The sequence below is a fragment of the Pan paniscus genome, chromosome 1 (genome assembly GCF_029289425.2).
Source record: "Pan paniscus chromosome 1, NHGRI_mPanPan1-v2.0_pri, whole genome shotgun sequence".
NCBI classification, from domain to species: Eukaryota; Metazoa; Chordata; class Mammalia; order Primates; family Hominidae; genus Pan; species Pan paniscus.
The window spans coordinates 198,302,640-198,329,476 of NC_073249.2; the positions used below are offsets into that span (position 1 = coordinate 198,302,640).

Sequence of the window (26,837 nt, forward strand, 5' to 3'; positions counted from 1 at the left end):
GGAAAACTCCAATAAATATAATTCCAAAGGATTTTTTTGGGGCTGGAGTAGCGGACATACAAGTACTTTTCGCAAAGCAAATATTAAAATATAGTGCCTGCATCAAAACTACAAGTTCAAGAAAAAAGAGTATATATATATATATATATATATATATATTTTTTTTTTTTTTTTTTTTTTTTTCTTTTTTTGAGACGGAGTCTTGCGCTGTTGCCCAGGCTGGAGTGCAGTAGCGTGATCTCGGCTTACTGCAAGCTCCGCCTCCTGGGTTCACGCCATTCTCCTGCCTCAGCCTCCCGAGTAGCTGGGACTACAGACACCCATCACCACACCCAGCTAATTTTTTCTATTTTTAGTAGAGTTGGGGTTTCACTGTATTAGCCAAGATGGTCTCGATCTCCTGACCTTGTGATCTGCCCACCTCAGCCTCCCAAAGTGTTGGGATTACAGGCGTGAGCTACCATGCCTGGCCTTAAATTTTTCTTAAATTTACTTTTATTTTTTATTTATTTATTTTTATTTTTATTTTTTGAGACGGAGTCTTGCTCTGTCGCCCAGGCTGGAGTGCAATGGTGCTATCTTGGCTCACTGCAAGCTCCGCCTCCTGGGTTCACACCATTCTCCTGACTCAGCCTCCCAAGTACCTACAGGCGCCCGCCACCATGCCCGGCTAATTTTTTTGTATTTTCAGTAGAGATGGGGTTTCACTGTTAGCCAGGATGATCTTGATCTCCTGACCTCGTGATCCGCCCACCTCGGCCTCCCATAGTGCTGGGATTACAGGCATGAGCCACCGCGCCTGGCCTATTTTTTTTGAGATGAGGTCTCGCTCTGTCGCCCAGGCTGGAGTGCAGTGGTGCAATTGCGGCTCACTGCAACCTCCACCTCCCAGGTTCAAACAATTCTCTGCCCCAGCCTCCCGAGTAGCTGGTATTACAGGCACTCAACAGCACACCTGGCTAATTTTTTTGTATTTTTTAGTAGAGACGGGGTTTCACCATCTTGGCTGGTCTTGAACTCCTGACCTCGTGATCCACCCACCTTGGCCTCCCAAAGTGCCGGGATTACAGGCATGAGCCACCGCACCAGGCCTAATTTATTTTGAGATGGTGTCTCGCTCTGTCACCCAGGCTGGAGTGTGGTGGCACAATCTCGGCTCACTGCAACCTCCGCCTCCCAGGTTCAAGCAATTCTCCTGCCTCAGCCACCAGAATAGCTGGGATTACAGGTGCACACCACCATGCCCAGCTAATTTTTTGTATTTTTCATAGAGACGGGGTTTCACCATGACGGCCAAGCTGGTTTTGAACTCCTGACCTCAAGTGATCCACCCGCCTCGGCCTGCCAAAGTGCTAGGATTACAGGCATGAGCCACATATTACATTTTTTAAATATCATATTCATTTTTCCAAGTCTCTGACATCCAATAATCCTCCTGGTGTTAATAAAACTTTCCTGTTACCATACACCGATTCTTTGTATCAGCACTGTCCATTGTAACTTTCTGCAATGGGAAATGTGCTGTATTTGCACAGTCCCATACCACAAGTACTAGCTTGTCACTCGTGACTACTTGAAATGTGGCTTGTACAACTGAAACCGAGTTTTTTGTTTGTTTTGAGATGGAGTCTCACTCTGTCACCCAGGCTGGAGTGCAGTGGCCTGTTATCAGCTCACTGCAACCTCCATCTACCAGGTTCAAGTGATTTTCCTGCCTCAGACTCCCGAGTAGCTGGGATTACAGGCATGTACCACCATGCCCAGCTAATTTTTATATATATATATTTTTTGTCTTTTTTTTCAGTAGAGACAGGGTTTCACCACGTTGGCCAGGCTGGTCTCGAACGCCTGACCTCAAGTGATCTGTCTGCCTTGGCTTCCCAAAGTGCTGGAATTACAGGTGTGAGCCACCACGCCTGGCGAAACTGAGTTTATTTCGTTTTAAATATATATTAATTGATTTTTTTTTTTTTTTTTGAGATGGAGTCTCGCTGTCGCCCAGGCTGGAGTGCAGTGGTGCAATCTCGGCTCACGGCAAGCTCTGCCTCCCGGGTTCATGCTATTCTCCTGCCTCAACCTCCTGAGCAGCTGGGACTACATGTGCCCGCCACCACGACCGGCTAATTTTTTGTATTTTTAGTAGAGAGGGGGTTTCACTGTATTAGCCAGGATGGTCTCGATCTCCTGACCTCGTGATCCACCCACCTCGGCCTCCCAAAGTGCTGAGATTACAGGCACGAGCCACCACACCCGGCCAATTGATTTCAATGTAAATAGCCACATGTGGGTAGTGACCACTGTATTGCACAAGTCAGCTGTGTGTGATTTTTGTGGGTCAAATGCTTGTGAAAATCTACAGTAATATGTTATCGTCAAGAGTTACTGTGTAAGGCACGAAACCCTGTTTCTACTAAAAGTATAAAAATTAACCGGGCATAGTGGCGCATGACCGTAATCCCAATTACCCGGGAGGCTGAGGCGGGAGAATCACTGGAACCTGAGAGGCAGTTGCTGCAGTGAGCCAAGGTGGCGCCACTGCACTCCAGCCTGGGCAAAAAAAGAAGGCACTGTCTCAAAAAAAAAAAAAAAAAAAAAAGTGCTGGGTGTGGTGGGGCATGCCCTACTTTTTATTATTGTGCAAATAATGATAGTTAAATAAGTACATCAGTTGCTGAAAACAATACACAAGCGGCTCAGTAAGCCTTTTTTTTGAGATGGAGTCTCGCTTCTTCACCCAGGCTGGAGTGCAATGGCGCGATTTCAGTTCACTGCAACCTCCGCCTCCTGGGTTCAAGCGATTCTCCTGCCTTAGCCTCCCCAGTAGCTGGGATTACAGGCACGTGCCACCACGCCTGGCTGGTTTTTTTATTTTTAGTAGAGATGGGGTTTCACCATGTTGGCCAGGCTGGTCTCAAACTCCTGACCTCAAGTGATCCACCCACCTCGACCTCCCAAAGTGCTGGAATTACAGGCGTGAGCCACCGTGCTTGGCCTCAGTAAGCATTTCTAGAGATGGTACTGTGTTAAAAAATCTTGGTTTGGCCAGGCACAGTGGCTCATGCCTATTGTACCAGCACTTTGGGAGGCCAAGGCATGTGGATCACGAGGTTAAGAGATCCAGACCATCCTGGCCAACATGGTGAAACCCCGTCTCTACTAAAAATACAAAAATTAGCTGGGCATGGTGGCGCACGCCTGTAATCCCAGCTACTCGGGATTACTGAGGCAGGAGAATCACTTGAGCCTGGGAAGCAGAGGTCGCAGTGAGCTGAGATCGCACCACTGCACTCCAGCCTGGGTAACAAGAGCGAAACTCAGTCTCTAAATAAATAAATTGCTGGGTGCGGTGGCTCATGCCTGTAATCTCAGCACTTTGGGAGGCTGAGGTGGGCGGATCAGGAGGTCAGGAGTTGGAGACCAGTCTGGCCAACATAGTGAAACCCCGTCTCTACTAAAAATACAAAAAAATTAGCCAAGCATGGTGGCACGCGCCTGTAGTCCCAGCTACTCGGGAGACTGAGGCAGGAGAATCGCTTGAACTTGGGAGGCGGAGGTTGCAGTGAGCCGAGATCATGCCACTGCACTCCAGCCTGGGCAACTCCGCCTCAATAAATAAATAAATAAATAATTTTAGAAATTAGCTGGGCTCGGTGGTGTGTGCCTGTAATTCCAGCTACTTCAGACGCTGAAGCAGAAGAATCGCTTGAACCCGGGAGGCGGAGGTTGCAGCGAGCCGAGATCACAACGTTGCACTCCAGCCTGGGCAAAGAAAGCGACTGTCTCAAAAAAAAAAAAAAAAAAATCGGCCAGGCGCGGTGGCTCACGCCTATAATCCCAGCACTTTGGGAGGCCGAGGCGGGCAGATCATCTGCGGTCAGGTGTTCGGGACCAGCCTGACCAACAGGGCAAGACCCTGTCTCTACTAAAAATACAAAAAAATTTAGCCAGGCATGGTGATGCATGCCTGTAATCCCAGCTACTTGGGAGGCTGAGGCAGAAGAATTGCTTGAACCCGGGAGGCGGAGGATACAGTGAGCCAAGATTGCGCCGTTGCACTCTAGCCTGGGCCACGAGAAAAACTCTGTCTCAAAAAAAAAATTTTTTTTTGGTTTGGTATTAAAAGATCCACCCTGCCTCTACTGTACTATGCAGCATTTTAAAATAATCCAGTGACTCCCAAAACAGAAATACCCAAACAAAACTCAAACAAAACTTTTCCTTACTTCTTGACAGATTTGAAGCCTTTGTTACAGTCACACTGACAGCTGGATGGCACCTCAGGACATCTTGACATCACTTAAGTTGTAGCCTCAACACTAGGTTTATAGTTTATTCTGTCTTTCCCAGCAGTGCCTGGCACATAATATGTGCTCCCTTAAAAAGCAGGGAATGTGTAGAAAACAAGTGGCCTATTTTATAAAACTCTAAATTTATTCAAAATGTTAAAAGATTTTGTTCTCCCTCCAAAATATTTTACAATTAAAAAAAATCAAAACTATATCCTATTTTCTCAGCCACTGTACAAGTTGCTGTTTCCATCTCAGGACTGGTCTCTGGCCTTCCAACACTCTGTCCCTCCCTCAAACCCCCCCCCTTCCTTTCAATATTGCTGTTAAGTTTGTTTATAAAACCCTCCACCCTCTCTCCCCACCCCATACCCTGCTCTGCTCTGCCCAGAGTGGTGTCTCTTTGCGATTCCAGGCCGTTGGCTGCAGGTGAAGCCAAATGGATGGGTACGATGTACACAAGCAACACCTGAGGGGCAAGAGTATGCTTTGTGCTTCTGGGAGAATCACTTTTTTCTTGGTCAAGTGGAGGATCGTTCTTTTTTGTCCCATGGACACCTGTTCTGAGCCAAATATTTGGCTTATAGTTGCCCACAGCCATGCAGCTCTGCTTTTTTCTGCACGTTCCTCTGGGGGTGGGTCCGTGACAGATGGCTCTTATGACTGTACCATTTGTTTGCCTGTGGACTGTTAGGGACAGGAAAGGGGCACATGACTAGAATGGGGCTTGATGGAGCCCCAACTTCTCAGAGAGTGGGCACGAAACCCCAGGGGGGAAGTTTTGGTTTTCTAGTAGGCAAAGTCAGGGCCAACCAGGACCATGGAAGGTAGGGAAAAGGGGAGAAACGTCCAACCATATAGCTCTGAGTGAGCCATGTTCCTTCTGAAAACCCCCTGTCCATCCCCCCCTTTATTCTGTAGGTCCCAGGAAAATTCCAAAGAGGAGGAAGGAAAAGAGGAAAAGGATTCTGTTCTGCTGATGAGAAAAGGCAGGAACTGACACAGTGCTCAGGGCTGGGGAGAGGCCCGCTGCCATCTGCAGCTGTCACTGCTTCCCTGTTCTGTGAGGGGGGTTGTGCGGGACAGAAGCCAGGCCCTCAGAGGCTTCATCAGCTCTGTTCTTTGTCCTTGACTAATAAGACTGTATGCTGGCCCCCGCTGGACACAGATAAGACCACACGGTTCTCCAGCTGTTTGCCTGTCATCTCCACAGGGCTCCAGGCGTCCTCATCCTGCCCTGTGCCCAGCTGGTAGTTGGTGCCCATGCCCCAGGCGAAAACACGACCTGCAAGAGAGAGAAATGGGTACAGCTGTCTCCAGGATCCCCAGCCCACCTTTCTGTAGCAGGAGAAACCTGGGACATGGGCATGGACTGTGGCCTTGGCCAATAGCAGCTTGGCAAGGTCCCAGACTCTGGGAGTTCAGGGAAGTTGGGAGAACCCAAGGAGATGATGAATAAAAAAGAACTCTGTAAACCAGAGAGCACAGTCCCTACACACTGCCAAAGGCTGCTCCTAGGCGTGGCATTCAAGGTCCTACCCCACCCTCTGTTCCCAGGACCAGCCACCTTTGAGACTGCCCTGATGTTCCTCTGCCTGGAATGGCATTCTTTGCTTTTCACAAGGAATGGAACCTTCAAGGTACAGTGCAAGCCCCACTTCCTGAGGAAGTCTTCCCAGATAATCTCAGGTCAAGCACCTCTGCCAGCTCCAGGCTTCTATAGGACCTCCATGGCTATCCCCCTCACCCACTCAGGCTTTGGTGGTCACTTGTTCACACCCTCCTCTGCTATACTTGCTACAACTCTGACTACTAAGCCTTTTTTTTTCTTGATTTAGATTCTAAGTAAAAGTCCCTGGAAAGCGGGAACATACAAGGTGATATATGAAGGGGTCACCCTGAGGGGAGAGAGCAGCCTGGGTTTGGAGTCTGGAGACTTGGGTTCCAGTCCCATTGCCTCCTTAGGCCTCAGTGATATCTCACTCTTTGCTATTTCTCTCCTCTGCATAATAAGTCACCTTTACTAAAATAATCTGTGTACTCATTTCATATTCATCAATGCCAGAGCTTCTGAGAAGCAGGAACAAAGTGCCATCACAAACACTGCTCTCTGCACCTCGGCTCCCCCGAGAGTGGACATCACAGCCTATTGGGGAATTGGGTAAGAACCATGACCCCCAGGTCCCAACTAGACAGAGTGTAGGCAGCCCCACTCACCATCCTTGGTCACAGCATACCCCACAGAGGCCCCACAAGCCACTGAGGAGACAGCAGGCAGCCTGGAGATGAGGGTGGGTATGCTCTTCTCCTCAGCACCCTCTCCAAGGCCCAGCCGCCCATACTCAGCCCGGCCCAGGCTGTATGCTTTTCCTATGGGAGGAGGGAGAGAGATGAGCAATAGCAGAAGGCGTGCTACAGGCAAAATGGGTGGCAGGCTAGGTGAGTCCACCTGTCCATGGGAGTGTGTCCCTGCTCCCAGAGCGATCAGAAGGAGATCTGCAGTGTCTCTTCCCAGTTTTGGAGGAGGCCTAGGAGAATCTACATGGGCCCCCATTGAACTCACACTTGGAAGAACACCAGGACTCTAGGAGGATGAGAGTGACTCTCATGGACCCATGTATGGTACAACCCATGGAACAGACCCAGGCTCCAAGGACCATGGTCTCAGGAATCTGGCTAGGCCTAGGCCAGGGAACACTCCACCCCCAAACTAGAGAAAGACGTAAAGGCCCTACCTTCCGAATCCATGCAGACTGTATGGTGCTGGCCACCAGAGAAGCCCACCCAGGACTTGGTGGAATTCTTGAAGGATGTTAGGTTCTGGGGTATGAAGCAAGATTCTGTGCCCGGAGTTCCTGGGGGAAAGGCCGGAGCCATCAGGGGTGAAGGTGTTCTGAGAGCTGCCCTTCTCAATCTCCTCCCACAGTGAGGCCACCTCCCATCAGGATATGGACATTCTCACTTTACAGATGACAAAACTGGCTTGGAGGGGTTAGACGACCCCGCAAAGGATGCACAATGAATGAGTGGCAGAGCCAGGACAGGAACGCAGGCCACTGGGTCATGCCTGAAGCTGGGCTCGGGGCTCACCAAGCTGATGGTAGTTGGAGAGGCCGAAGCCGTACACGTGGCCCTCATGGGAGATGGCAAAGGTGAAATAGGCACCACAAAAGGCATCCTGGAATCTCACGTGGCCCCGGCTTCCCCTGGATTTCAGCATCACACACTTGGGGACCAGGAGTCGTTCTGCAGGCAGAGGGAAAGCCACGGTCAGTGACAGACAGACACACATGGCTTCTCTCTGCCCCGAGTTTAATTCTCCTCCATTATAAAAGCCCTTGAGAGGCTAAGTAGGGACTCTTATCCCTATTTTATAGAAAAGGAAACTGAGATCAAGAGAATACAAGTGTCTTGCTCAGATTCCCACAGTCATTACGGGTATCATTTACGTGGAACTTACCATCTGCCTGATATTCTTCTCATTAACTCATTTAACTTCACAGCAACCTAATGAAGTAGGTTTACAGGTAGGTAGACTTAGTGATGAAGAAACTATGTTCAGAGTCCCATAGACAGTAGGTGGCAAAACTACCAGAGCAGTCTGTCTCCAAAGTCCTAACCAACACCACAAGCCCATCTGATGTAAGCCTGACCACAGCAAATCCTTCCTGCCTTTGGCCTTCACTGTGGGGGTGGCCTGCCAATTTGCCCTGCTGGAGGTACCAAGGCCACTTACCGAGGCCTTGCCGGCCACCACGGTTGGCAAATAACTCAGGCACACGGCCTAGCTGGCCCTGTTCCCCGCAGCCCAAGGTGTAGAGGTCACCATCAGCTGTCAGCATCACCAAGTGGTCGTTTCCTAAGGATGAAAAGGTAAGGGATGCAGGCCACAACTGTAAGGCCCAAGGCTAGGCCAGCCCCAGAACAAGGTCCTCCAACTCCTGCCCTGAGCAAGTGCCCCCAGACCCACCTGAGGCCACCTTTACCACAGGCACATCCAGCTGCACCTGCACGGGCACCATGCTCTTCTTCATGGGCTCCAACAGTCCAATCACACCGTTATTGTCCTAGAAGGGAGGGACAGGGCACTTATCAGCCAGTCCTGCCTGCCCCGTGCCAGTGAAATCCAGAAGGGCAGTGGCACCAGATGGGGATGGAGAAGTGGGCAGGAGCCAGGCCACATACTCAAATACTTATGAATGAAATCATTTATGGTCTGCGTCTTGCATTAAAATAATCAAGGAGTCAGAGAGTGGATGCAAATAGAGATAAACAAGTCTGGCCACAAGCTGATAATCATTGAAACTGTGTGGCAAGTAAATGGGCATTCAATATACTATTCTGGGCCAGGCATGGTAACTCATGCCAGTAATCCTAGCACTTTGGTAAGCCCAGGCAGGCAGATCGCTTGAGCTCAGGACCAGATTGGGCAACACGGTGAAACCCCATCCCTACAAAAAATACAAAAATTAGCTGGGCGTGGTGGCACAAGCCTATAGTACCAGCTACTTGCGAGGCTAAGGTGGAAGAAATCACCTGAGCCCAGGAAGTTGAGGCTGTAATGAGCTAAGACGATGCCATTGCACTCTGGCCTGGGTGACAGAGCAGGATCTCGTCTCTAATTAAAAAAGAAAAGAGGCCGGGCACGGTGGCTCACGCCTGTAATCCCAGCACTTTGGGAGGCCAAGGCGGGCGATCACGAGGTCAGGAGATCGAGACCATCCCGGCTAACACGGTGAAATGCCGTCTTTACCAAAAAATACAAAAAATTAGCCGGGTGTTGTGGCGGGCGCCTGTAGTCCCAGCTACTCGGGAGACAGAGGCAGAAGAATGGCGTGAATCAGGGAGGCAGAGCTTGCAGTGAGCCGAGATCGCGCCACTGCACTCCAGCCTGGGCGACAAAGCGAGACTCCGTCTTAAAACAAAGAAAAAAGAAAAGAGGCCAGACGTGGCGGCTCAAGCCTGCAATCCAGCACTCTGGGAGGCCCAGACGGGCGGATCACCTGAGATCAGAAATTCACAACCAGCCTGGCCAACATGGTGAAACCCCATCTCTACTAAAAATACAAAAATTAGCCAGGTGTGGTGGCGCATGCCTGTAATCCCAGCTACTCAGGAGGCTGAGGAAGGAGAATTGCTTGAGCCCGAGAGGCAGAGGTTGCACTGAGCCGAGACTGTGTCATTGCACTCCAACCTGGGTGATAGAGCAAGACTCTGTCTCAAAAAAAAAAAAAAAAAGAAAAGAAAAGAAAAAAATATAATTCTGATATTCTGATTACTTTCTTTTTTTTTTTTTTTTTTTGAGACAGAGTTTCGCTCTTGTTGCCCAGGCTGGAGTGCAATGGCGCGATCTCGGCTCACTGCAACCTCCGCCTCCCAGGTTCAAACAATTCTCCTGCCTCAGCCTCCCGAGTAGCTGGGATTACAGGCATGCACCACCATGTCCAGCTAATTTTGTAATTTTAATAGAGACAGGGTTTCTCCATGTTGGTCAGGCTGGTTTCTCCATGTTGGTCAGGCCGGTCTCAAAGTCCCGACCCCTCAGGTGATCCGCCTGCTTCGGCCTCCCAAAGTGCTGGGATTACAGGCATGAGCTACTGCGCCAGGACTTTTTTTTTTTTTGAGACGGAGTCTCGCTCTGTCCCCCAGGCTGGAGTGCAGTGGCGCGATCTTGGCTCACTGCAAGCTCCGCCTCCCGGGTTCAAGCCATTCTCTTGCCTCAGCCTCCCGAGTAGCTGGGACTACAGGCACCCACCACTACGCTTGGCTAATTTTTTGTATTTTTAGTAGAGACGGGGTTTCACCATGTTAGCCAGGATGGTCTCGATCTCCTGACCTCGTGATCTGCCCATCTTGGCATCCCAAAGTGCTGGGATTACAGGCATGAACCACCGCGCCCAGCCCAATTCTGATTACTTTCATGTGTTTGAAATTCTCCATGAAAATTTCAAAATAGATGTGATAAGGAAACACCCATCAGGCCGGGTGTGGTGGCCCACGCCTGTAATCCCAGCACTTTGGGAGGCTGAGGCAGGTGGATCACCTGAGGTCGGGAGTTCGAGACCAGCCTGACCAAGAGGGGAAACCCCGTCTCTACTAAAAATACAAAATTAGCCAGGCGTGGTGGCGCATGCCTGTAATCCCAGCTACTTGGGAGGCTGAGGCACGAGAATCACTTAAACTTGGGAGGCAGAGGTTGCGGTGAGCCAAGATTGCACTATTGCACTCCAGCCTGGGCAACAAGAGTGAAACTCCATCTCAAAACAATACAAAAAACAAAAACAAAAACAAAAAACAACAAAAAAAAACCAGAATCTGTTTTTTAAACTACACTCCTCTGTACCTTGGAAACTCTGAGATGCGACAATCCCTGCCTCCACACCTCCTTGCCCCATCCAAGCCTCTGGGAAGTGTGGAAGAGGCAGTGCTGGCAAGGTGAGGGGGAGACAGAAGTCAGGGAGATGGATGAAGACAGCAGGCCTCCTGGATCAGCCTCAACCCAGGGACATCCTTGACCCACTCACTTCCCAGGACAGACACTTGATGACATCAGATTCAAGGAAGCAGCCAGTGGCGTGGACAGGCCCACATGAGGAAGCTAGAGTCCTGGGTCTGGGCCTCAGCTCTACCTGTGGGCTTTCATCTCCCCACCAGTAAGTACCATGGGGGCATGGAAGTGGATTATCTTTGGGGCCCCGCCAATTAATTCTGTCTTTCAGGGACCATGCAGACTTTCAGACCCAGCCTTACCCGGAAGGAGCCCCAGAGGAAGACACGGCCATCATCGGTGAGGGCTGCTGTGTGACTGTCTCCTGCTGACACCTGTACCACCTTCTCTTGCAGCTCCACTTTCCCAGGGACCATCTCCGAGCCCTCCACTGATGTGTCCCTTCCCAGGGCACCCTCATCATTGCAGCCGAAGGAATAGACCTGTGCCCAGGATGCCCTCATTAATGCAAAGTCTGGCCTCGCAGTCCATTCTCATGTAGGCCACTCCCCACTTGACTAGCCAGCTCCATTTCCACAGTGAACATGCGTGGTTCAAAAGCCCTGCCCCAAGCCACCCAACCCCAGGCCTTGTCCAACCCTGTGCCAGTCCCCAACACCTACCTGGCCACTTTTGCTTAGACACACGGTGTGCATGCCCCCAGCCTCAGCCTGCACAACATCCTCTGGAATGGATACCAGGGCCGGCTTCTTCCTCTCCATCACATTCTCACCCAGCCCCAGCTGGCCCACGTCGCCCTGGCCTAGTGTCAGCACCAAGCCGGGTTCTGTGCTGTGGGACCTGTGTGAGACTGAAGGGTGAAGAAGATAGACCCTGAGTGTAGAGGATGACGACAGCGAGGAGAGGTCACAGGCTCTGGGATCAGACAAACCTGCACAGAAGCCCCTGCTCTGCCACAGACTGTTAGTATGAACTTTCTAAGTTTTGCCATCTGTGAAATGGGGGCAACAAAAGTACCTCTCTCACTGGATTTCTGTGGAGATTAAGAACTGAGCACATTATTCACGTGAAAGGGGAGAAAGGGAAACAAGGAGACACTGGATACTGTGAAATGAATCTTGGTGGAGAGGGCAAGAAGGGCTGGGTGCGGTGGCTCACACCTGTAATCCTAGCACTTTGGGAGGCCAAGGCGGGCGGATCACTTGAGGTCAGGAGTTAGAGACCAGCCTTGCCAACAGTAGCCTGTAATCTCAGCTACTCAGGAGGCTGAGGCAGGAGAATCACTTGAACCTGGGAGGCGGAGGTGGCAGTGAGCCGAGATCGTGCCACTGCCGCCTCCAGTCTGGGCGACAGAGTGAGACTTGATCTCAAAAAAAAAAAAAAAAAAAAAAAAAAAGAAAAGAAAAGAAAGCTAATTATTGTTATTGTTATTTTGAGACGGAGTCTCCCTTTGTCGCCAGTCTGGAGTGCAGTGGTGGATCTTGGCTAACTGCAACCTCTGCCTCCCGGGTTCAAGCGATTCCTCTGCCTCAGCCTCCTGAGTAGCTGGGACTACAGGCGCGCGCCACCGCGCAAGGCTAATTTTTTGTATTTTAGCAGAGACGGGGTTTCACCATGTTAGCCAGGATGGTCTCGATCTTCTGACAGGCGTGAGCCACCTTGCCCCGCAGAAAGCTAATTATAATAGCAGAATCTGCACCGAAAGCAAGGGAGACTACGTGGGTCAGAGAACAATCCCCAATCTCTATCCAAGCCCTCCTCCATGCCCAGGCCGTCCGCCAGTGAATAAGTTCAGCTCCCGGGCAAATCTACTGCAGAAACGGACTCTTCCCTCCACCATCCAGTGGAGAGGCAGGAGGGGCGGGAGGAAGAGCGGACAGCGGCATTTGCGGGAGGTGCGCGCCAACTGGTGGGCGGCCCGGGGCTCTCTGTGGGCCAAAGGCGGCCCCCCAACCCGCAGCCCCGGGCAGCCAATGGCGCCCAGCCCCTCCCCCGAGGATGTGGCCACCGCTGAGGAGCCCGCGCTGGCAGCACAAAGGGCGCCCCGGGCGCGGAGCCACCTGGTCGGGTTTTCTGGTCAGGAGGGCTCGGCCCGCAGGCACCTTGGCAGGAGCGGGCGCCAGGAACGCGACGGGAGGCAGCGGCCCTCGTGTCTGCAAAAGACAGACACTGTCTGAGCGTGGGTCCACACTTCCCCTCCCAGTTTGGTGCTGGCTTTTCTCTCCTCCCTGTCCCCCTCCGGGGTCCCAGGACAGAGGAAACCACAGCCACCTCCCTCAAATGCTGCCAGGCCATTATCTCATCTCATCCTCACACAGCCCAGAGAGGGTGACGCTACTCTGGCTGCCGCCATTTTAAGAAGTTGATAATCCAAACTGCGGGATTAAGTGATTTGCCCAGCAGCTAGAAAGTGGCAGAGCAAGGACTTGAACCCATGTCGGAAAGTCAGTGGTCCTAACCATAATGCATCACTGCCTGGGGTGAAGCCCTAGGGTCTAGTTTTTTTTTTTTTTTTGTGCCAGTGCTGCCTGAGTGCTTTGAGAGGAGTTTCTGCCCACTTTGTGATTCCCAGAGGGTAGGATTCAATGAGCTACAGGAAACCTTCCAGCTGGGTGGGGTCTCTGCACATCCACACCCTTCAGCTTCAAGCATCAGGAAGAAAGGAGCCCAGTCCCGGGTTCTTAGGGTTTCAAGGGGCCACCTGTACCCACAAAGAGGCCAAGGCCAACTTACCCTTCACCTTCTTGCTTTTGGGGATGGCATCTGCTGGGGGGGACCTTCTTTTAGCTATGCGCTTGGGTGACATCTTCCTGTCCTGAAAGTCAGTGAAATACTACATATGAGAAATGGCAAACATTTTCCTGGGCCAATCAGACAATATTTATCAAACACTCTAGAAATACGTTAAGAGGAATTGCCCAACAATTCCACTTCTCAAAATGTATCCCAAGAACAGAATAATGGATGCACCCAAAGATTAATTACACAAATAGTCTCTACTGTATCCTTCATAACATTTTAAAAACAACAAAAACAGAACCCAAGTGTTCAATAGTGAACTAAGTATGTGGTATATTCATGATAGAACAGTATGAAGCCATCAAAAGTGATGTTTTCAGAGATCAACCTATTGAATAGAAAGATGTTCCCCACTGCCAAGTAAAACAAGCAGAATGAAAAACAGACGGCCAGGTGCGGTGGCTCACATCTGTAATCCCAACACTGTGGGAGGCCGGGGCGGGCGGATTACCTGAGATCAGGAGTTCCAAACCAGCCTGGCCAACATGGCAAAACCCCGTCTCTACTAAAAATACAAAAATTAGCCAGGCACAGTGATGGGCACCTGTAATCCCAGCTACTCAGGAGGCTGAGGCAGGAGAATCGCTTGAACCCGCAAGGTGGAGGTTGTGGTGAGCCAAGATCGAGCCACTGCACTCCAGCCTGGGCAACAGAGCCAGAGTGTCTCAAAAAAAAAAAAAAAAAAAAAAAAAGCCTGGGCGCGGTGGCTCACGCCTGTAATCCCAGTACTTTGGCACTTTCGGAGGCCAAGGTGGGTGGATCACTTGAGGTCAGGAGTTCGAGACCAGCCTGGCCAACATGGTGAAATCCCGTCGCCACCAAAAAAAAAAAAAAAAAAAAAAACAAAAATTAGCCAGACATGGTGGTGTACAACTGTAATCCCAGCTACTTGGGAGGCTGAGGCAGGAGAATTGCTTGAAACTAGGAGGTGGAGGTTGCAGTGAGCCGAGATCATGCCATCGCACTCAGCACTCCAGCCTGGGAGAAAGAGTAGTGAAACTCCACCCCCCAACCAAAAAAAAAAAAAAAAAAAAAAAAAGAAAGAAAAACAGCCTATCATCCATTTTTTTTTTTTTGGAAAAAAAATGCATACACAAAAAATATGTGAGAAAAATGTGGGGAAGAAAATATATCCCATATTAACAATGGTAACCTCGGAAAATGGTATTATAGATAATTATTACTTGTTTCGTTTTATCTTCCTATATTATCTAAGATGTTTAACAAGGAGCATTACATGTATTTTTCTGTTTTTTGAGACGGAGTCTCGCTCTGTCGCCAGGCTGGAGCGCACAGGCATGATCTCAGCTCACTGCAACCTCCACCTCCCAGGTTGAAGCAATTCTTGTGCCTCAGCCTTCCGAGTAGCTGAGATTAAAGGTGTGCATCACCATGCCCTGCTAAGTTTTGTTTTGTTTTTGTTTTTGTTTTTTTGAGACGGAGTCTCGTTCTGTCGCCCAGGCTAGAGTGCAATGGTGCGATCTCGGCTCATGCAACCTCTGCCTCCTGGGTTCAAGTGATTCTCCTGCCTCAGCCTCTCGAGTAGCTGGGATTACAGGCACCCACCACCACACCCAGCTAATTTTTGTATTTTTAGTAGAGACGAGGTTTCACCAGTTTGGCCAGGCTGGTCTCGAACTCCTGATCTCAGTGATCCACCCCCCTTGGCCTCCCAAAGTGCTGGAATTATAGGCGTGAGCCACTGTGCCCAGCCCAAATTTTGTATTTTTAGTAGAGAGGAGGTTTCACCATGTTGGCCAGGCTGGTCTCAAACTCCTAATCTCAAGTAATCCACCTGCCTCAGCCTCCCGAAGTCCTGGGATTACAGGCGTGAGCCACTGCATACAGCCAATTACATTTTTTTTTTTTGCAGAGTTTTGTTCTTATTGCCCAGGCTGGAGTGCCATGGCGCAATCTCGGCTCACCACAACATCTACCTCCCAGGTTCAAGTGATTCTCCTGCCTCGGCCTCTGGAGTAGCTAGGATTACAGGCATGTGCCACCACGCCCGGCTTATTTTGTATTTTTAGTAGAGATGGGGTTTCTCCATGTTGGTCCCGCTGGTCTTGAACTCCTGACCTCAGATGATCCACCCGCCTTGGCCTCCCAAAGTGTGGGATTACAGGCGTGAGCCATCGCGCCTGGCCACATGTATTTAAAAAATTTTTAAGTCTGTTGTAAAAAATTAAAACATTGAAGAACAACATTAAATGAAATATCCATCATAACTCCATTCAACCCCATGTAAGCACCAGTAACTTTGGTAATGTGTTGTTATAATCAGAGGGGGAGAAGAGCTATTTTCTTTTCTTATTTAATTGATTGATTTTTTTTTTAGAGACAAGGTGCCACCACACCTGTAATCCTAGCACTTTGGGAAGTCAAGGCAGGAGGATCGCTTGAGCCCAGGAGTTCAAGACCAGCGTGGGCAACATGGCGAAACCCCATTTCTATCCAAAAAATTACAAAAATTAGCCGGGCATGGTGGTGCACACCTGTAGTCCTGGCTACTCAGGAGGCTGAGGTGGGAGGATGGCTTGAGCCTGGGAGGCTGAGGCTAAATTGAGCTGAGATTGTGCCACTGCACTTTAGCCTGGGCGAAAGAGACAGACACTGTCTCAAAAAAACAAAAACACACATGCACTGAAGATCGTGGCTGCTGTGGGAAGGTTACTCTGAGCATCAGTTGCCCGGCATGTGAGTGCCATTCCTTGGGGGCATTTCTGCCACTGCAGCCCTCAGGCCTGCTGCTTCTGGAAGAACAAGCTTGACAAACATATTGTGGTCTGGTTCCGGTCAAGCAAAATTCTGGTACCAGTTCCTCATACCATGCACCTGATGTCACCCAGCATGCGCCCTATTTTAAGGGTACAGCCATGGTCAATGGAGAGTTCAAAGACCTAAGCCTTGATGACTTTGAGGGGAAATATTTGGTGCTTTTCTTCTATCCTTTGGATTTCTTTTTTTTTTTTTTTTTTCCGAGACGGAGTCTTGCTGTGTCACCCAGGCTGGAGTGCAGTGGCACGATCTCGGCTCACTGCAACCTCCGCCTCCTGGGTTCAAGCCAATTCTCCTGCCTCAGCCTCCTGAGTACCTGGAATTACAGGCGCCTGCCATGATGCCTGGATAATTTTTGTATTTTTAGTAGAGATGGGATTTCACCATGTTGGTGAGGCTGGTCTTGAACTCCTGAACTCAGGTGATCCACCCACCTCAGCCTCCCAAAGTGCTGGGATTACAGGTGTGAGCCACCGCGCCCAGCCCTATCCTTTGGATTTCACCTTTGTGTGTCCTACAGAAATCGTTGCTTCTAGTGACAAAGCTAAGGAATTTCACGATGTGAACTTTGAAGTTGTTGCAGTCTCAGTGGATTCCCACTTTAGCCGTCTTGCCTGGATAAATACACCAAGAAAGAATGGTGCTTTGGGCCACATAAACATCGCACCCTTGTCAGATTTAACTAAGCGAATTTCTCGAGACTTCGGTGTGCTGTTCGTAGGTCCTGGTATTGCACTAAGACGTCTCTTCATAATTGACCCCAATGGAGTCATCAAGTACTTGTTTTTTTTTGTTTGTTTGTTTGTTTGTTTTGAGACAGCGTCTCACACTCTGTTGCCCAGGCTCAAGTGCAGTGGCACAATCACGGCTCATTGCAGGTTCGACCTCTTGAGCTCAGGTGATCCTCCCACCTCAGCCTCCAGAATAGCTGGGACTACAAGTGCGCATCACAATGCCCAGCTAATTTTTATATATTTTGTAGAGACAGGGTTTTGCCAAGTTGCCCAGGCTGGTCTAGAACTCCTGGGCTCAAGCGATCTACCCGCCTCAGCCTCCCAAAGTGCTGGGATTACAACAGGTGTGAGCCACCATGCCCGGCCGGAGCCACAGTCTTTAAGGTCATGAAAAACAATCAAGTTGTCTAAGCCTCTACCTAATGTTACGAAGGGAAGGAGAACTCCAAGAGCCCTTCTCAGTCTCAGCTCTGGGCCTAACCAGCAGCCCCCTCATTCCTTCCTTCTAGTGGTTCCCGAGAACCTCGCCTCTCTAGCTCTCCCCTCCATGGTATATGGACACAAGGCCAGGCACTTTTCTGCTGATTATCCTGGGGAAGGAGAACAAAATACTAAAGATGGGAAAGTAACCAAAGGTCTAGAATCCTGATAAGCCTTTGCAGGCTGAGCTTCTGCAGGTTGTCACTGGCCCAGTTCTGACTGATGAGGTGGCAGTTCCGAACTTCACCCAACTTTTATTCTCCCAGGGCTGAGAATCCTCCCACCTGTCTTTTGAGACCCCTTGTCCCACACTAAAAAGTGCACATTCTTTGGGATTAGAGGGAACTGGGTTCACCTTCCAGAGCTTGTGGCTGGCCAGTTGCCTTAACCTCTCTGAACTGTATCCTCATCTATAAAAGGGGATGCAATGACTACTTCTCAGGGCTGTCATCAAGACTGAATGAAATGGTTGTAAATCCACAAATATTTATAGTGCTTTACTGCTAAGGGAGAAGACCACCCCTCATATTGTCTTATGCCCAATTTCTGCCTCCAAAGAAAGAAGTAAAAACTAAAAGGCAGAAATGAAATCCACAGGCAGACAGCCCGGCGCCGCGACCTGTGTCTGGTTAAAGATCGACCCCTGACCTAACCGGTTATGTTATCTATAGATTCCAGACATCGTATGGAAAAGCACTGTGAAAATCCCTGTCCTGTTCTGTTCCGTTCTGATAACCAGTGCATGCAGCCCCCAGTCACGTATCCCCTGCTTGCTCAATCAATCACGACCCCTTCATGCAGACCCCCTTAGAGTTGTAAGCCCTTAAAAGGGACAGGAACTGCTCACTCGGGGAGCTCAGTTTTTGGAGACGTGAATCTTGCCAAAGCTCCCAGCTGAATAAAGCCCTTCCTTCTTTAACTCGGTGTCTGAGGGGTTTTGTCTGCGGCTTATCCTGCTACACTACTGCTTGGCTTTGGGTGAGGGGGTGTAGCAAGGATAAAGGAGACTAACCCTTTTTTACTCTCATAATTTGTTCATCCTTTGTATTTATTTTTGAGACAGGGTCCCGCCCAGACTTGAGTGCAGTGGCATGGTCATGGCTCACTGCAGCCTCAACCACCTGGGCTTAAGCCATCCTGGATAGCTGGGACTACAGGTGTGCACCACCACGCCCGGCTAATTTTTGTATATTTTGCAGAAACGACGTCTTGCCATGTTGCCCAGGCTGGTCCCGAACTCCTGGGCTCAAGCGATTCTCTAGCCTTGGACTCCCAAAGTGCTGGGATTATAGGTGTAAGCCACCATGCCTGGACTTTTATTTTATTTTTTTAAGAGAGGGGGTCTCGCTCTGTCACCTAGGCTGGAGTGCAGTGGTGCAATTAGCTTATTGCAGCCTCGAACTCATGGACTCAAGCGATCTTCCCACCTCAGCTTCCCAAGAGCCTGGGATCACGGGCACATGCCACAGCACTTGGCTTGATTTGTTCATCCTAAAAAAGTCCAGAGGATTCTTGGCAGGCCTGCTCAAGATCCCCCTATGAGCTTGGCCAAACACAAAGACTCCCAGGCTTGGGCTTAAATGACCAGGTAGATGGTAGACTTCCATGTAGTGAGATAGAGAACACTGTTGAACAAACAGGAGAGAAGAGACGTGAAGCTCCATGTTGCTAGGTGTTTTCATTCAATCTGAAGTGCTTGGGAGCCATCCCAGAAAGGATGTCAGGCAGGCAAAGTTAGATGGGGTAGGGATGTGGGATAAGAGGCACCTTTGTGGCCGGGCACAGTGGCTCACGCCTGTAATCCCAGCAGATTGGGAGGCCAAGGCGGGTGGATCACCTGAGGTCAGGAGTTCGAGACCAGCCTGACCAACATGGAGGAACCCCATCTCTACTAAAAATACAAAATTAGCCAGGCGTGGTGACGCGTGCTGTAATCCCAGCTACTCGGGAGGCTGAGGCAGGAGAATCGCTTGAACCCAGGAGGTGGAGGTTGTGGTAAGCCGAGTTTGCGCCATTGCACTCCAGCCTGGGCAACAAGAGTGAAACTCTGTCCCTCCACCAAAAAAAGAGGCACCCTTGTTTTAGATAGACAGCTGTATGCCAAGGCAAACATCTCATCAGTTCATCAGAATAATCTGTAGCAGTCTGCTGTGCCTGGGAGGGAGACTGTATTAGCATGAAAAGTACTCACAATAAGAAGTCAGGAGAAAAAGCAGGAAACAATTATGTCAGCACAGTTGGTGCTAATGGCTGGGCTGCCATGAGCACAGCCTGGAATGGAGTCAGACACATAAGGGCTATATGAAGTGTTGGTGTCATGGGGCATTAACCAAAAAATCTGTTATCATGGATGGAACAAATCCAGTCAACATCTCCTTAGTTGTCTGTGTTTGGCTAATATTCTGGAGCGTTTCACTACAAGCTGGCCACAATGATCCCACTCTACAGAGAAGAAAACTGAGGCTCAGAAAGGTGAAGTATCTCACTCAAGATTGGAAGAGAAGGCCAAGATCTGAACCAAGTTAGTCAGACTCCAGAGCTGGCGCCCTTGAGTGTTATTAGAAATTTCTTCTGGCTGGGCGCCGTGGCTCACGCCTGTAATCCCAGCACTTTGGGAGGCCGAGGCGGGCGGATCATGAGGTCAGGAGATCGAGACCACGGTGAAACCCCGTCTCTACTAAAAATACAAAAAATTAGACAGGCGTGGTGGCAGGCGCCTGTAGTCCCAGCTACTTGGGAGGCTGAGGCAGGAGAATGGCGTGAACCCAGGAGGCGGAGCTTGCAGTGAGCCGAGATCGCGCCACTGCACTCCAGCCTGGGTGACAGAGCAAGACACCGTCTCAAAAAAAAAAAAAAAAAAAAAAGAAATTTCTTCTGCCTCCTTCCTCCCCATGTTCCCTAGTAGTCTCTCAGCTTGCCTGGAACTGTGTCTCCTCCTCCTTTCCCTAGGAAAGACAGCAACTTGTCACTGGTCTTCCGGTCCCCACCCTCATCCCCTCCTCTCATTCTCCAAGTCATTCGTGATCAATAAATATGTGTGTGTGTGTATATATACATATATATATTTATTTTTTTTTTGAGACAGGGTCTCACTCTGTTGCCCAGGCTGTAGTGCAGCAGCACGTACACGGCTCACTGCAACCTCCACCTCCCAGGCTCAAGCGACCCTCCTGCCTCAGCCTCCAGAGTAGCTGGGACTACAGGCATATACCACCACGCTTGGCTAATTTGTAATTTTTTTTTTTCTTGTAGGGACAAGGTCTCACTATGTTGCCCAGGCTGGTCTCAAACTCCCGGGCTCAAGTGATCCTCCCACCTCGACCTCCCAAAGTACTGGGATTATAGGCGTGAGGTACCGTGCCCGGCCTCATTCATGATCTTTCCAAACCTCAAACCTGAAGCAAGCTGCTGGCCTGCTTGGACTCCTTAGTGGTTCCCTTTTCCTGGAAGATAAAGCCCACATTTCTTAACTGGGTATTAGAGGCCTCCAACATCGGGTACTGACAGAACCTTTAGCTTCATTTCCTATCTATCACATCCTCCCTTCTCTTCCCACACAATCTCCTTGCCAGACCCACCAGGCCAGAATGCTAACTGTCCTCTCCATACCATTTGCATCTCTTTACCTGGAACGCCTTCCCATCCCTTATCCCACTGGAAGAACATCTACTGGTGTCTCAAAGTCACCTCCTCTGATCCCTCCTCCATCCTGAACTAGTCATTCTCTCTGAGAAACTGGGACAGACTTTTGGATCACAATCACTTTAATTTACATGCCTGTCCACCATACCAATCAACTTCCTAAAATATGAGCCCCTGGGGGCACCGGCTAACTCACTGCATCTTCCATATGCAAAACCCTTTTACTCCTCACAGGAAGCTGAAGAAGGCAGCACTGTCACTCCTATTTCACAGTTAAGGAACTGAGGCTCAGAAAGATAACTTTATTGGCCTAAGTTCACACAGCAAGTAAAGGGCAGCCTAGAAAAACAACCCAGGCCTATCTGACTGATTCTGAAGGCAGACCGTGGTCCAGGCAGGGGCTAAGGCAGCCTGGGCAGGCCTCCCCAGTATCCCCTATGCACTTGGCCAAGTCCAAGAAGCAGAGAGCAGAAGCCAGCTGAGAAGGAGAGGATGGTGAGACCAGAGAGGAGACAATGAGGCAGCTAGAGCCTGAGGGAAGGTGGGGTGGGTGGTGACAGATCCACCCACAGATGTGGGGAAGGACAGTGGCGACAACTCCCTGCTGTGGTGGAGACAGCACCTGAGTGCTCTTTGAGTCCCAGAGGCTTCCTCTCCAAAATGGAAGACTTGAGGCCCTGCACTGGGCTGGCAATCGCCAGGGAAGGGCAGGGGATGGAGGGCCACCTTCTATTTTTTTTTTTTTTTTGAGGTGGAGTCTCGCTCTGTCGCCCAGTCTGGAGGCAGTGGCGCGATCTCGGCTCACTGCAAGCTCCGCCTCCCAGGTTCACGCCATTCTCCTGCCTCAGCCTCCCGAGTAGTTGGGACTACAGGCGCCTGCCACCACGCCCAGCTAATTTTTTGTATTTTTAGTAGAGACGGGGTTTCACCATGTTAGCCAGGATGGTCTCGATCTCCTGACCTCACGATCCACCCACCTCGGCCTCCCAAAGTGCTGGGATTACAGGCGTGAGCCACTGCTCCCGGCCGGAGGGCCACCTTCTAAAAGGTGGAGCCCTGTTTCTGGTACCTGCCTGCACAGCCTCTACTGCACAAATGGGTCTTGTGTACAGACTTCTCTCACTGCTCTGGGTGTGTTTTCCTTTATTTGCTTTTCTTTTTTTCTTTTTGAGATGGAGCCTCACTCTGTTGCCCAAGCTGGAGTTCAGACTCACGATCTCAGTTCACTGCGACCTCCGCCTCCCAGGTTCAAGCGATTCTCCCACCTCAGCCTCCCTAGTGCTGGGACTACAGGCGCAAGCCACCACGCCTGGCTAACTGTTTGGTATTTTTAGTAAAGACGGGGTTTCACCATGTCGGCCAGGCTGGTCTTGAACTCCTGACCTCAGGTGATCTGCCCACCTTGGCCTCCCAAATTGCTGGGGTTACAGTCGTGAGCCACCGAGCCCGGCCTCTCTGGCTGTGTTTTCTTAACCAGGCAGTGAGTGTCTGGGCTGGGAATAAGGAGTTGGCTTTTGGCGTCATGCTTCCCCACCCCGCCCCACCCAACACAGCTTCCAACTTCAAGGAGCATACAGTCTCTGGGAGAAGAGTGAGACAGTCACAGATAAGTCGGCTACAGAGTCAGCTTCCACCATCAGGCACTCCTGAATGCCCACAGCTGCCCTTTGAGGTGAGCAGACTCATCCCAGTTTTACAGCTAAGGGGAAGATGAGGCTCAGGGAAAGGTGACCCAGGTCACAGAGAGGTGGAATGAAATCCCAGTCTCATGACCATGCTCCACCAGAGCTGGAGCTGCCCTACCCCCACCTCACCTTCCTTATTTATTGAAGAAAGTGGGTAGGCACGCCAGTCTAGACAGTCTGCCCGGAGCCTGGTGCTCCTGCCCTGACCTCCAGTGACCTCACCACAGCCTCGATTTCTGTAAAAGGAGACAGAGCCCTCCCAGGCCACTGCAGCTGTGCCCTCCGTCCCCCACGCCAGGAGGAAGAACTTGCCTGCCAGACTGAGGCTGAAAAATCTCTTTGTGTGAAAGGTCCCCAGGAGGGAAGGGAGGAGAGGGCTCATGTGTCAACAGTATACATTTGGTGAGCTGCTGTTATGCCAGGCACACAGGTGGTATATTTCACACTAGGAGTTTCTCACCTGGGATCCCCGTTCTATACAACCTGTGCCTGGGCCTATGTGTTCATTTTTCCTGGGGGAAGGGACACACAACTTCACTGCTTTATGAAAATTATAGGATATTACTATTCGGGAGGCTGAGACAGGAGAATCGCTTGAACCCGGGAGGTGGAGGCTGCAGCGACCGACAGCACGACACTATACTCCAGCCTGGGCAATAGACCAAGATTCTGTATCAGAAAAAAAAAAAAAAAATTGGCCGGGTGCGGTGGCTCACACCTGTAATTCCAGCACTTTGGGAGGCCGAGGCAGGTGGATCATCTGAGGTCAGGAGTTCAAGACCAGCCTGGCCAACATGGTGAAACCCCGTCTCTACTAAAAAAAAAAAAAAAAATACAAAAATTAGCCGGGCCTGGTGGTGTGTTCCTGTAGTCTCAGCTGCTCAGCAGGCTGAGGCAGAATTGCTTGAACCTAGGAGGTGGAGGTTGCAGTGAGCTGAGATCGCGCCACTGCACTCCAGCCTGGGTAATAAGAGTGGAAACTCCGTCTCAAAAAAAAAAAAAATTATATCCTCACCACATGCCCCCTACCATTGCTTTACAGATAAGGAAACCAATGCTCTGGGGGACTGGGTGGGTTGCCCAAGGGCATCTGATGAGAAAGTTGTAAAGATGAACAGAACAGGATTCCTGCTCTTGGGATGTCTTTGAAACAGGAGCCTCGTGAACTCCTAATTCATCTGTCCAGGTTTCACTCTGATACCCTTCTTGGGGGAAATCTTCCCTGCCTCCTCCACCCCGCAGAGTTCCTTAGTCTTGCACACAAGACGCTTCGTGACCCAGCCCCTGCTGTATCATCTTGTTACTCTCCTCCTCCAGTCACCTCAAGACCTGTGGTATCCCTGACCACAATACCTATACCTTCATGCCGTTGCATGTGCAATCCCTCTGCCTGTATCACCCTAATCCCACTACCCTCAGACTGCCTGAAAAACTCTGTTCCTTCAAAACCCCATTCAAGAGTCACTTCACCTGGAAAGCCATCCCTGAGCCTCCTCGGCAGGGTGGGGGATCCCCCTGAGGGCTCCCCGTAACACCCCACACACTCAACTTCTGCTAGGGCACACAAGTCACACGTGGTCGAAGTTAGGTCAATATGTGACGTATGAATGACTTGCCAGTAGCGTCCGTCGCCTGGGTTCAAGGGCATAGTTCGCTAATGACACGGGCCTGCTCTTCTCACTACTGTCCCCCAGCCCCGCAAGAGAGGGACGCAATAAATGGCCAGCAAATAATCTGCTGACAGACTGAGCTGCTGCGGAGTTCAAGACACACGGCTCCCAAAGGTCCACAGCGGGAGACCCTCGAGCTCCTACGACCCACCCTCTCCCGGGCAGGGCTCCCTCCCCGATCTGCAAACCGCCTTCTCCAAGCGCATGCCGGACAAAACCATCCTCCTCGCGGCAGAGACCCATCCCCCGCCCGGGCGGCCGCGCGCACCCGGCCCGCCGCGCTCGCGCAGTTTGAATCTCCCGCCTGCGCGGGCGCCGCGGTGCGGGCGTGAGAGGCGCGGCGGCGGAGGGGCCGCGCGGCCCTAGCTCCAGCGAGGCGGCGCCCCGCGGGGCCGGGGAATCGCGAGCCCGCACCGCGCCTTCCTGCCTCCGGGCTTCACGTGGGGCCAGCGCCGCGCGACACGGGCGAGAGCGGGCAGCGACCTAGGCCCGCGTGGACCGGCCCGTGCTCCGGATGTGGCCGCTCCGCTTACCGCCCTCTGCCCGGACCCTCCGCGCGTCCCAGGCGAGACCTACCTTGGTGCACGTCGGCCACAAGGAACTCCGGCGCTCCCCGCCGGGCCGCGAACTGCCCCAGAGCATGCGCTCTGCAGGCCTCTGGCCCCGACCCGGGTGAGAAAGGAAAACAAAGAGCCCGGCGGCCCCTGGCGGCCATCCCAGGATCTGCATGTGGCGCGCTCCCGGGCTGGGGGAGCCCTTGGCCAGGCTGGCTCCCCTGGCCCGGTTCCAGTGGGCGTGTATTTTGGAAACCCCAAATCGGGACACGTGGACTAACAACCAGAAAGACTCCTTGAGTTCGGTCTGTTTAGGAAAATCTTGTGCGGTAGGGTCTGTACGGAGAAAAAAGATACTCATCTTCCCTACCCTCAAGAGGGCATGGAGAAGGTTGAAAAATCAGACTATCAACAACCACACAACGCTATGACAGGGATACCCAGAGGGGCATCTGACTCAGTCCGGGGCTTAAGAACAGCTTTCCAAGTTAAGTCTAGGGGGGCAGGACATCCTAGGAGAAGCGACGTTTGCAATGACAGGGAACCACGAGAACCCAGGGAGGTTGTGGGAAACTGCCAAGTAGATGGGAGTAGAGGGTGCCTGTGGGAGTGACAGATCATGGATACAGGGTCTTGTGTGTCTAAGGGGTCCAGCCTCTATCCTGAGGCAGTAGGGATATATGGGAATTTGGGCACGGGAATGGCATGATCAGATTTTTTTCCCCGTGAGTTAACATCAGATGGGTATGTGCCCATGTCTTAACAAGGTTTGAGGGAGGCACATCTCATATGCGTGTGAACACCCAGTCATCTTCTTATGAGCTACAAGAACATCCTAATATGATCAGATCTTATAGAACAAAATAGAGAATGGACTTGGGGAAAACGGGAGCCAAGTGGGGAGGAGCAAGAGGAATGAGAGAGACCAGATAAAATAGAAGGGTGTGAGTTGGGGTTGGGTTAGAGATGGAAAACAGGTACCAAGAAAAGACTGTCTCTTGTTAACACACCCATTCTTCAGGATGGATACAAACAGTTCTTCAGGATTTCAGGTGTTCCCTGAAACCCTTGCAAAGGACGTTTTCTCGATTTCATGTTGATTCAGACTGAGTCATTCTACGGCACCCAAAGTCTAGATGGACACTTTTGATGAGTTCTTACCAACTGAACTGAACTTTTTTTTTTTTTGAGACCGAGTCTTGCTCTTGTCACCCGGGCTGGAGTGCAATGGTGAGATCTCGGCTCACTGCAACCTCTGCCTCCCAGGTTCAAGCGATTCTCCTGCCTCAGCCTCGCAAATAGCTGGGATTACAGGTGCCTGCCACAAAGCCTGGCTAATTTTCGTATTTTTAGTAGAGACTGGGTTTCGCCATGTTGGCCAGGCTGAATTTCTTATATGCAGAGCCTGCCACAAAGCACTTCCCCGTCTTCAGGGTTTCTTACCTCTCCAAGTTTACCTCTGCCTCCATCATGGACTCCTCTTTTGGATGATGTACTGTGAAATTTCTCCAACTTTTAACCCTGGGATCTCTGATCTCTCTCTCTCTCTCTGCTGTCTTCCTCCAAGATCTTACACATTCATGTAGCTTCATGTAATAATAAGTGATTATTATTATTATTGCCTATTTTGTAAGACCCTTTATTTTGTTAACTACAGAAACATCCATGTCAGCTCATTTGTTCCTCACAAAAACCTCATGGCAGTTGGAAGATAAGAAAACTGAAGTTTAAAGAGGTAAAGCAAGTTTTCTGGGGTCTTCA

The 26,837-nt window shown here is 50.7% G+C and overlaps 1 protein-coding gene and 1 non-coding gene across 15 annotated transcripts; both read right to left on the reverse strand.

Moving 5' to 3' along the window:
* Positions 1-4,412: 4,412 nt before the first annotated feature.
* RCC1 (regulator of chromosome condensation 1) lies at positions 4,413-26,645 on the reverse strand. Of its 14 annotated transcripts, none has more exons than XM_063593587.1 (11): positions 25,099-25,407; positions 13,468-13,549; positions 12,795-12,887; positions 11,397-11,584; positions 11,037-11,216; positions 8,257-8,353; positions 8,023-8,145; positions 7,377-7,532; positions 7,022-7,141; positions 6,504-6,656; positions 4,413-5,571 (listed from the first exon to the last, which is right to left on the reverse strand). In XM_063593587.1, the coding sequence occupies exons 1-11, from the start codon at positions 25,249-25,251 to the stop codon at positions 5,396-5,398; spliced, it is 1,521 nt and encodes a 506-aa protein (XP_063449657.1). In that variant the 5' UTR covers positions 25,252-25,407; the 3' UTR covers positions 4,413-5,395. The 14 variants fall into 14 exon arrangements, with proteins under 14 accessions (XP_063449657.1, XP_003828143.3, XP_063449675.1 ...); XM_003828095.5 differs by having other exon boundaries at positions 12,837-12,887; positions 25,099-25,246; XM_063593605.1 differs by lacking the exon at positions 25,099-25,407 and adding an exon at positions 25,056-25,070.
* Positions 25,811-25,910, reverse strand: LOC112438712 (small nucleolar RNA U13). Its single transcript, XR_003027088.1, has one exon. It is a non-coding gene; the product is annotated as a small nucleolar RNA U13 (small nucleolar RNA).
* Positions 26,646-26,837: the final 192 nt, after the last annotated feature.